The sequence below is a fragment of the Onychostruthus taczanowskii genome, unplaced genomic scaffold, assembly GCF_017590055.1.
Source record: "Onychostruthus taczanowskii isolate IOZ18803 unplaced genomic scaffold, ASM1759005v1 scaffold64, whole genome shotgun sequence".
Classification (NCBI taxonomy): Eukaryota; Metazoa; Chordata; class Aves; order Passeriformes; family Passeridae; genus Onychostruthus; species Onychostruthus taczanowskii.
Window position 1 is genome coordinate 3,491,488 of NW_024504122.1, and position 10,233 is coordinate 3,501,720.

Below are 10,233 nucleotides of genomic sequence, written 5' to 3' on the forward strand. Positions count from 1 at the left end.
TGGTGGGGGGTGGGACGGTGGAGTGGGTGGGGTGGGCGAATGGGTGGCAGGGTGTCTGGGTGGGGGGTTAAGGAGCCTCCCCGACCCGGGGAGGGCTCCTGGACCCACGACTGACCCCTGTCCCCCCGGCCCACAGGGGCGAACACCGCCAGGATCGCCGAGACCGGCCCTACTAACGCCGCCCCCCCAGAGCCGCATTTACTACCAGATTTATTTTTTAAACCAGAAAAAAATGTTTTAAATTTATAATTCCATATTTATAATGTTGGCCACAACATTATGAGTCCTCCTTGTCTGTACTTTAGTATTTTTCACCGTTTGTGGAGAAACATTAAAACCAAGTTCAACGGTAGCGTGATGAATTCTTTCTTCCCCCCCTCCCCCGAAATAAAACCGGTTGTTTAACGCGCCCCCGCCCCCCTCCCCGCCTGTAACGCTGTGAACGGTTGTGACGGTTGTTTTTTTAAATAAAATTCCCGCTGTTTGTAACCGCACCATTGCTGGCCTTTCTTGAGAGCGCCCCTGGGAGCCGGGGGGGCGCGGCCCCCGGGCCCGGGCCGGGGTAGGACGGGATGGAGGGGAGGGACGGAGCCGCCCGGTGCATCCCGCTGTGCCTCAGTTTCCCCACCGGGTGTGAGTTCCGGGGAAGGGAGGGTGGGGGGAGGAGGAGGCAGATCAATGGAAGCGGGGAGCCACACCCGGGCGGGGGTGGGGGAATGTCACCGACTGTCGCTATGTGTAACTCCGTGCCCCTCCCGTGTCCGTGCCCCCCTCCCCCTGTCCGTGCCCCGCCCCGCGTCTGTCCGTGCTGCTCCCCCCGCCCGTGCCCCGGCCGTGTCTGTGTCCCCCCTCCGGGCCATGCCCCTGTCGACACCCCCAGAGATGGACAGCCGCCCCCCAGGGGACAGGGGGACCCCCGATGCGGACACCCCCGAGCACGGACACCCCCCTCCCAGGGTAGGGACCCCCCCCGGCAGAGACAGCCCCCCCGAGGGAAAGGGACCCTCCATCCCTGAGGGAAGGACACCTCACGACAAGGACACCCCCTCCCCGAGGGAAAGGGACACCCCCCGACAGGATCCCCCACTCTCGAGGGATGGGGACCACCCCCCAGCAGAGTCCCCGAGGGTAGCAGTGCCACCCCCCCCAGGTGAGGGGACCCTCCCCAACAGGGACACCCCTCCGAGGGCAGGGGACACCCCCTCAGCAGCAGGGATGCCCCAGGGCCAGGACCCCCCTCCCAGGGTGTGGGGCTGGGCTGGGGGTGGCAGTGGAGGTCGTGGGGGTCCCGGGAGGGGGTGACCCCTCTGCTGGGCCATCACTGGCTCTTGTACCCCCAGCCCAGGTCAGGGGCAACTGGGTGGCCTCCCCCGGGTGCAGCCCCCACCCCATGGCCGAGTGCTGGGACCCCAATCTCCCCACCCCCTGCAGCCCCTCAGGGTTGAACCCCACCAAGGTAAAGGGGGGGCTCCTTGCCCCTGGCACTGCCATTCCTCGGGGTGTCACCTGCTCCTGGGGTGGGGACAGTGGGGTGAGGACACCCACCATGACTGGGCAGCTTTTAGGGTGGGGTTGGGGAGGGACGTCCCCTCTCTGTCACAGCCCCACCGAGGGGTGGGCATGGGTGACAAGGGACTCATTAACCTGGGGGGTCACAGGATGAGGGGACACGGAGTGGGGGATGTGGAGAATGGGGACACACATGGGGGAGAGACATGTGGGGAGGACACGCAGGGTGGGGAGTTGGGGGTGCTGCAGGTCCTGGCAGGATCAGGCGGGTCCCGGAGGGGTGGTGGTGGCAGTGGTGATGCTCCTGCCCATGGGTAACGTGTGGGGGAAACTGAGGCACAGTGGGCTCACCGAGGTTGGTGGGTGGTTTGGGGGGCTTTGGGGGATTTCCTGCCCATGACAGCCCCCCTTGTCCCCCCGCAGGCAGCTTGCCATGGCCGACCCCAGCCACATCCAGTCGGCCGCCTCCAAGAGCATCCGCCCCTTCCGCTCCAGCGAGGAGTACCTGGAGGCCATGAAGGAGGACCTGGCCGAGTGGTTCAACACCCTCTACGACCTGGACATCCAGGTGGACACCTTCCTGGAGAGCCTGGAGACGGGCTGTCACCTGTGCCGCCACGCCAACAACGTCAACCGCATCGCCCTGGACTTCCAGGAGCGGCACCCCGAGGCGGCCGCCCGCATGCGAGTGCCCCAGAACGAGGTGGTCTTCCAGGCCAAGAACGTGGTGCCCGGCTCCTTCATCGCCCGGGATAACGTCTCCAACTTCATCCAGTGGTGCCGGCAGGACCTGGGCATCCAGGACGTGCTCATGTTCGAGACCAACGACTTGGTGCTGAAGAAGAACGAGAAGAACTTTGTCCTCTGCCTGCTGGAGGTGGCCAGGAGGGGCTCCAAGTTCGGCATGCTGGCCCCCATGCTGATCCAAATGGAGGAGGAGATCGAGGAGGAGATGAGGGACCAAATGGCCGACGGCGCGCTGGGCCCGCGCCGGGAGAGCCGGGACCCCCCGGCGGGCGCCTACCCCGGCCGGGCCCGGCCCATCACCCTGTGCGACCTCAAGAACCTGGACGAGCTGGTGAGACACGCGCTCCCCTGGGAGCCCTGTGCCTGGGTGAGGGCCTCGCCGGCCACCCAGCGCTGGGACAGCGCCGGGGCCTCGCTGCCCACCCAGCGGGGCTGTGGGAGGCCCTGCCCCCCAACAGGGTGCCCTGTGTCTCCTGGGAGGTCCTGTCTGCCCACCCCATGGTCACTCTGTGGTCACTGGAGGTCCCACCTGTCTCTGTCCGCCCAGCAGGGTCCCTGGGGGTCCCACCCATCGCTGTGGTCCCCAGGAGTCCTCTCTGTCTCTGTGGCCCCTGGGAGGTCCTGTCTGTGTGCCCCATGCGGTGCTCCATGATCCATGGGAGCTCCCACCTGTCCACCCAGCGGGGCATTCTGTGGTCCCTGGCAGGTCCCACCTGTCCCTGTGACCCCAGGAAGTCCTTCCTGTCCATCCAACAGGGCACTCGGTAGTCCAGGGGAGGTCCCACGTGTCGCTGTGACCCCTGGCAGGTCCTTCTGCCCACCCCTGTGCTCCATAGGGTGTGCTCCACCCACCCATCCCAGCTCTCCATGGCTACGGGAGCTCTTCCCACCCACCCAGGCTCCCGTGGAGCCTCCTGACTCCAGGGGGGGTTATTTTGGTGACTGTGACCAGAATCACAGCGGGGACACTGGTGTCACCTGTGCCCTGCCACCTGCTCCCCGTGAGGGGGTGACCCACAGTGGTCCCCCCCAGGACTGCTCCTCCCCTCCTCGGGGCTGCTGTCCCCAGGGGCGGACATCCCGGCTGCTCACAGCCACAATTCGGGGTGTCACAAGGGGGGTGCCGGGACCCCCCCGGGCCGGGGCTCAGGAGGGATTACAGCCGGGTGCCGGAGCCGTCCCGCGGGTGAGGCAGCGGATTAATCCGGGCCGGGGGGGACAGGGGGGCTCTGCTCTCCCCTGACTCCCTAAGCCTTTTTTTAATTGAAACCCCAATTCCTCATTAAGTCCCTCATTAAAGAGCATCCTGACCCCCCCCTCTGCCCGGGGCCGCTTCGGGGGGGCCCTCCTGTGGCTGTTGCCCCCCCAAGCCCCCCTGGCCGGGCGCTGCCAGCCCTGGCTGCATTTTTCCGGGCTGCGTAATTCCTCGCCATCGGCTTTTATGGGCAGCGCCAGCGCCGGGGAGGAGCCTGGCGGAGCAGGATCCAGCCTGCCTCGTCCCCAGGTGCCCCCCGGGGTGGCAGCAGGGTCACGACCCCCCCTCACTGCCGGCCCCCCCTCTGCCCCTTGACTCAGTTTCCCCAGCTGGGGCTCTCCGTGTCACCCGGATGGGAACCGGAGCGGCCACATCCTTCCTTCCTCTCAGCGCTGTGATGGGCACAGCTGCAGGAAGACCCCCCGAAAATCACGGAATTGTTAAAGAAACCCCAGATTTCGGGGCGAGGCGGCGCCGTGTTCCCCCCGGAGCCCCGGGCCGGGGCAGGATGCGGCCGCGTCCCCGCGTCCCCCCGTGGCTCCCGGTTTAATCCCTGACGTCAGCCCGGGAGATGGAGCCGGCAGCTGGCAGCCAGCGGGAGCACGGCACTGCCCGGCCACCCCACAGCCCTGGGGGTGCCCTGCCCGGCCCCCCAAATCCTCCCGCTCCGCTTTTCCCTGTGCCAGACCTTCAAGTTTAGAGGGAGGCAAAACCCCCCGGGATTTACTCCATTTTTGGGGTGGATGTAGGTCCTGCCCCATGGTGGGCATTTGGGGGTGAATCCGCCGTGCCCCGCATTAGTGGGGTGGGGGGATGGTTTGTGACCACACCCGGGGGTCCCGGAGCGGGTGGACCCCACATGAAGAGAGCTGTGGCCGTTCTCAGCCTGCCGGGGGTGCCCATGGGAGGAGATCCCGGCCCCCCCAGCTGCTCCCCACGGAGCGGGGGAGCTGCCAGCATGGGGGGCACACAGAGCCCCTCCATGTGTGCCCGTCTGAGGGGCTGCCCCTATAATGGGGATCCACACTGACCCTAAGGGGGGTTTGTACCCCACCAGTCCTATAATGGAGGGTCCCTGCCTCACCAGCCCTGTAACAGGGTCTGTGCCCCACTGACCTTACAGTGGGGGTTCTGTGCCCACCAGCCCTATAACTGGGAGGTCTGTGCCCCACCGGCCCTATAGGGGGGGGTCTGTACCTACTGATCCTGTAACAGGGGGTCTGGTCTGTGCCCCATCGACCCTACAGGGGGGTTTCTATGCCCACCAGCCCTATAGTGGGGGTTCTGTGCCCTGCTTGCCCCATAATGGGGGTGTGTGCCTCAGCAGCTCTGTAACGGGGGTTCTGTGCCCCACCGGCCCTACAGGGGGGTTCTGGACCCCGCCGACCCTACAGCAGGGCGTCCACACCCCCCTGACCGCTCCTGTGTGCCGGCAGGTGCGGGAGATCCTGGGCTGCTGCTCCTGCCCCTCGCAATTCCCCATGGTCAAGGTCTCGGAGGGGAAGTACAAAGTGGGCGACTCCAACACGCTCATCTTCGTCCGAGTAAGAGCCACCCCCTCGCCCCATTGTCCCCCCATTACACCGGGCCCCTCCACCCTCTCCTTCCCCCGCTCCCAGACAAGGTGGGTGCGGTCCAGCGCTGGATTTCCTGCCCACGCCGGGGTCCTGGGGTGGCTTTGGTGGCTTTTTGGGACCCGGCAGGGTGACAGCGCTGCCCGCAGGTGCTGCGGAGCCACGTCATGGTGCGCGTGGGCGGCGGCTGGGACACACTGGAACATTACCTGGACAAGCACGACCCGTGTCGCTGCGCTGCCCTCTGTGAGTGTCACCCCACAGCCTGTGCCCCCCCGGCACGCTCCTGGTGCCTGGCTTGCTGTGGGCTTCCATTCCCTGGCTCTCCATGGGATCCATTCCTGGATCCTCCTGGGGCTCCATTCTCTGGTTCTCTATGGGGCCCCTTTCCCTGGTTCTTTATGGGGTTTTGTTCCCTGATTTTCTATGGGGTTCCCTTCCCTGGCTCTCCATGGGTTCTGTTCCCACATTCTCCCTGGGGCTCTGTCTCTGGTTCTCTGAGGGGTTTTGTTCCCTGATTTTCTGTGAGGTTCCATCCCCTGGTTCTCCCTGGGGCTCCGTTCTCTGTGGGATTTTGTTCCCTAATCTTCTGTGGGGTTCCATTCCCTGGCTCTCCTTGGGACTCTGTTGGTGGTTGTCCATGGGGCTCCATTCCCTGATTCTCCACAGGGCTCGGTTCTGTGGGGCTCCATTCCCTGATTTCCCTGATTTTCTGTGGGGTTCTGTTCCCTGGTTCCCCGTGGGGCTCCATCCCCTGCCTCTCTGTAGGGCTCCAGTCCTCGATTTTCCATGGGTTCCCTTCCTTGGGAACCATTGGGTTCCATTCCCTGATTTTCTGTGGGGAGCTGTTCCCTGTTTCCCCATGGGTTCCCTTCCTTGGTTCCCCGTGGTTCTCCCTGATTTTCTCTGGGGTTCCCTTCCCTGGGGCTGGGCTGCTCAGGGCACTGATCCTGCTGGAAGGGGAAAAAGGGAGTGACAAAAGTGGGGTTTTTCCCAAATTCCCGAGCTGTCACCACCTCCGGGAATAGCGTGGCTGGAAAATCGGGATGCGGGGAGGGGAGGGGATGCTGAGCGCTGTCCCCGCTGACCTCCCCCCTGTCCCTTCCAGCTCACCGCCTGCCCCAGCCCCGCACCCCGGGCATGTCCCCCCAAAAAGCAGCTCCCGGCACCTCCTCGTCCCGCGCCTCCAGCCCCAGCGTCCCCCGGCGCCCCCGGCCCGCCGGGCCCCCCCCGGCCGGGGCAGAGCGTGCCCAGCCCCGGGGGGACCCCCCGAAGCCCCCCAAGCAGGAGGGTTTGCCCCCCCGCGGGGGGGCCGCCCCCTGCTCCGGCAGCCCCTCCAGGAGCCCCGCGGAGCCGCGGGGAGCAGGGACGCTCAGGTACGGCCCCCCCCGGGCTGGGGGGACCCCAAAACTGCGCCCAGACCCCACGGCAAGGACTCAGCCCCACGGAGGGGATGGGGGGAGCGGGGACGTTAATGGGGAAAGCATGAGGGGCGATGGGGGGGCAGTGAGGGGACATTGGGGGCACGGTGCGGGGTACTGGGGTGGAATGGGGTAACCGGGCTGAACGGGGCAGTGGAGGGGTGCAGTGAGGGGGCAGGGGGATGAATTTGTGATGAAATGGGGGTGCAGTAGGAAAGAATGGAGGAATTGGGGTGCAGTTAGGGAAGGCAGGGGAGGGGAAATGGAGGATGACAATGGGGGACCGATGGGGGGCCATGTGGGGCTATGGGGACAGACAATGGGACACTGGGAGGTGATGGGTGGTGGGATGGGGGGGGAGGGGGAGGGGAAAGCATTGGGGGATCAATGGAGGGGAATAGTGGGAGGCAGCAGGGGGAGGGAAGGGGGGCTACAAGGGGGAAATGGGGTGTGCAGTGGGGGATGTGGGATTTCGTGGGGGTTCAATGGAGGGAGCAGCGGGGGGCAATAGGGGTTCACTGGGGTGCAGTGGGGGATCAAGGGGGAACGGAATGAAAGGTAAATAGGGGTCCAGTGGGGTGTGAAATGGAGGGGGATGGGATTGGCAGTGGGGGGGAGTGTGGGGTGCCACAGGGGAGTTCAGAGCAGGGAAGCAGTGGGTGTGCAGTGGGGGGAAATGGGGTGCAGTGGAGGGAATATGGGGTGCAGTGTGTGGGGCTGAGGGGGGAGAAGGGGGAGAATGAGTGGGGAATGGGAGGATTCAGTGGGGATTTAATGGAGGGGGAAAATGTGGGACAGTGGGGAGGGAAATGGGGTTCTGGGGGGTGCAGTGAAGAGGAATGGGCAGTGAAGGGGGAAGAACGAACGGGTGCAGTGGGGAGGGAAATGGGGTGCAGTGGAAGGAGTGTGGGGTGCCATGGGGGAGAATGGGCACGGTTCGGTGGGGAGGGGTGCAGGGGGGGGTCAAGGGGGGGTTCACGGAGGCTGTACAGTTGTGGGGTGCCCGGGGGGGACACCAGGTTTCTCATTGCCCCCTGTCCCCGCTGCCCCCCCAGGCCGCGCGCCCCCGCGCGCTCCCGGCGCTGCTCGGGTGACAGCGACTCCTCGGCCGCCTCCGCGCAGAGCGGCCCCCGCCGCCCCCCGGCCCGCCGGGACCCCGCGGACCCGCCCGCGCCGGGCTCCCCCCGCGCCTCCCGCAGCCCCGGGCGCGGCTCGGCGCCGCTGCTGCTCATCCGCCGCCGGCCCGACGGGCAGCACTCGTGGGCCCGGGCGGAGCCCCCCGCGGCCGGGGCCGGCACCGCGGGGAGCCCCGGCGGGCGGCGCGACCCCCGGCCCGGCCCCGGGGACCCCGAGGAGCTGGCGCGGAGGCTGCGGGCCCCGCGCTGGCTGGAGCCCGGGCAGGAGCAGCGGCTGTTCCAGCGGCTGGAGGAGGAATTCTTGGCCAACACGCGGCTGCTGGAGCAGCTGGGGGACACGGAGATCCCCCCCCCCGCGCCCCCCGCCACCGCCGACTCGGCCTATTGCTCCTCGTCATCCTCGTCTTCCTCCCTGAACGTCTTCGCCAAGCACGGGCTGCCCGCCGAGGACGGGCGGCGGGGCGGGAGCAGCGATGGGAACAACAACGGGAACAACAACGGGAACAACGGCGTGTGCCCCCTGCTGCCGTCCAACCCCACCCTGGCAGACGCCAGGCGCCGCTCCACCTTCTCCAGCTCCTCCGACGAGAGCTGCTGCTTCCCGGCCTCCTGGGACAACCGGGAGACCCCGGGGAACCCCGGCTCCGACACCGACTGGGCCACCGGGGAGGACGAGCTGATGGAGATGGAGGAGAGCCCCAGGCCGGGGGTCCCCGCGCCCCCGCCGCGGCCCTGGGCCAAGCCCCGGCTGGACACGCAGCCCCACAAGACGCCCTCCCGGATCCCCACGCCCCGGGGCTACGGGGCAGGCGCCCACCGGGCCCCGAACGGCAGCCCCAGGGCCTGGGGGGCTCTGCAGAGCATCCCCTCCTCCCTCCTGGAGCCCCCCTGGGCCCCGCGGGAGCGCGAGGGGCTGGAGGAGAAAGCGTGGCCATGAGGGGTCGATGGCCATGGCAGCTCCTGGCAGCCCCTGGGGACATCCCCGGGCTGCTGGGGAGGGTGGAGGTGGCACCCGGCCAGGCGATGGCCACACAGCTGGGGTGGCCAGGATCTCTTCACTCGGTGACTGTTGGCATTGGGGTGGGCCTGGCAAGGAGCCCCCAGCCCCAAAGGCTGCCAAAGGTGTCCCCATGCCATGGGGAGCAGCTCCACAGGGGGGGCAGTCGTGTGGTCAGGGCAGTGGTGGCCAGAGCAGAGCTGGGAATGGGGCTGGAGAGCACCCAGTTCTTTTCCTGGTCTCTTCATCTCCTCACTCTTCTCCACTTGTTTTCCTTATCTTGACCTTCTCTTCTTGTCTTCTCCTCCCTTTCTTGCTATTCTTGTCATCCTCCTCCTCCTCCTCTCATCTTCTCCTCTCTTCTTTTGGGCTGCCTCCTCCTTCTCTTGTCTTCTCCTCTCCTCCTCTTGGCCCTCACGTCCTTTTCCCTCATCATCTTCTCTTCTTGACCTTCCCCTCTTTTCTTCTTGGCCTCATCATCACCTCCTTGGCCACTTTCTCCTCTCCTCTCCAGCCCTGAGATGACTTGGGGACATGCAGTTTGTCACCACAAGCCCTGTTTCAGGGCAGGAGGGGGTCACTCTTCCCTCTCCAGCCCCCAGCTGGCCACAGCATTGCCCACAGCTCGCGTTCATGTCCCCAGGGTGGGACAGGGCTGTGCCCCCAGCCCAGGCCACCGAGGCCCCACCCCTGCATGTCCTCTCCAGCCAGTAAACACCAACGGAGCTGAGCCCACCATGTCTGGTCATCTGTCCAGGGGGATTCAGACCCCCAGGCCCGAGGGAGGGAGGCTCTGGGGGTCCCAGTAGGGGTGGGAGCAGTGAAGAGCTGGGCTGAGGCCGAGTCCCAATGTCCTGTACCTCTTTAAAGCCACTGGGACCCCTCCAGAAGTGTCCCTGGAGCCCCAAGTGCCCCACGACCAGGGACCTTCACTCAGGGCTGCTGGCCCAGGGGGACACAGCAGGTTGTGGGTCACCAGGAGGGTCCAGAGCTGCTGGTGGTGACCACCTTGCTGTGACTTTGGGGGTTCCAAAGCAGAGTGTCCACTGTGGTCCCTGGACACGTGCTCTGGCAGTGCCAGAGTGGTGCTGGTGGCCCGTGGGGTGTCCCAAAGCAGGACTTGGTGGTGCTGCTCATCACCCACCCCACAAGGACCAGCAGCACCTCCGGGGACCCCACACTTGTCCCCAAGCCCAGGAGGGGCTCAGGGCACCCAGACTGGACACCATGGACGGTGCAGGGCCACCTTGGCCTTGGTGGATCCCTGAGAGGCTCCAGGAGCAGAGCCACGAGCTCCCCAGGCGCATCCTGTCCCCAGGGGGTGACTGGCCCCGTGTGTCTGGTCCCAGGCCCAGCCCTGCCCATCTGCTGTGTCAGGCCTTGCTGTGCCAGAGGCCACGGGGACACTGGCCCCAGGGAGGGCTTATCTGGCCCTGCAGTGCTGGCAGGAAGCTCCCAGGATCCTGCTTCCCTCGGGGTCACCGGGCCATGGCCACCCCAGCAGTGTCCCCAAGGGCCGCTGTCACCTTTATTCAACATTCCCTTCAAACCAGTGAACATTACAATATATTTATCTTTCATATATTAGAGATTT

The 10,233-nt window shown here is 66.1% G+C and overlaps 2 protein-coding genes across 6 annotated transcripts in view; both read left to right on the forward strand.

Moving 5' to 3' along the window:
* The window catches only part of EWSR1 (EWS RNA binding protein 1), a 21,471-nt gene extending 20,978 nt beyond the window's left edge, over positions 1–493 (forward strand). For all 4 annotated transcript variants that reach the window (XM_041420423.1, XM_041420424.1, XM_041420425.1 and 1 more), the window contains one exon: positions 137–493. In XM_041420423.1, the coding sequence (XP_041276357.1) occupies positions 137–176 (40 nt within the window). In that variant the 3' untranslated portion in view covers positions 177–493. The remainder of the gene's footprint in view (positions 1–136) is intronic.
* Positions 494–912: 419 nt separating this feature from the next.
* Positions 913–10,066, forward strand: GAS2L1 (growth arrest specific 2 like 1). 2 transcript variants are annotated; one of them, XM_041420438.1, is made up of 6 exons: positions 913–957; positions 1,933–2,623; positions 4,948–5,055; positions 5,235–5,331; positions 6,194–6,461; positions 7,562–10,066. In XM_041420438.1, the coding sequence occupies exons 1-6, from the start codon at positions 920–922 to the stop codon at positions 8,577–8,579; spliced, it is 2,220 nt and encodes a 739-aa protein (XP_041276372.1). In that variant the 5' UTR covers positions 913–919; the 3' UTR covers positions 8,580–10,066. The 2 variants fall into 2 exon arrangements, with proteins under 2 accessions (XP_041276372.1, XP_041276373.1); XM_041420439.1 differs by having other exon boundaries at positions 1,933–2,587.
* The last annotated feature ends 167 nt before the right edge of the window (positions 10,067–10,233 follow it).

Bases quoted from the DNA above. Each gene is read 5' to 3' on its own strand.
- GAS2L1 (XM_041420438.1), top strand. From the start codon at position 920: ATGCGGACACCCCCGAGCACGGACACCCCCCTCCCAGG. The intron at 958-1,932 runs GTAGGGACCCCC...GTCCCCCCGCAG, and splicing joins ACGGACACCCCCCTCCCAGG to GCAGCTTGCCATGGCCGACC. The intron at 2,624-4,947 runs GTGAGGGCCTCG...GTGTGCCGGCAG, and splicing joins CCTGGGAGCCCTGTGCCTGG to GTGCGGGAGATCCTGGGCTG.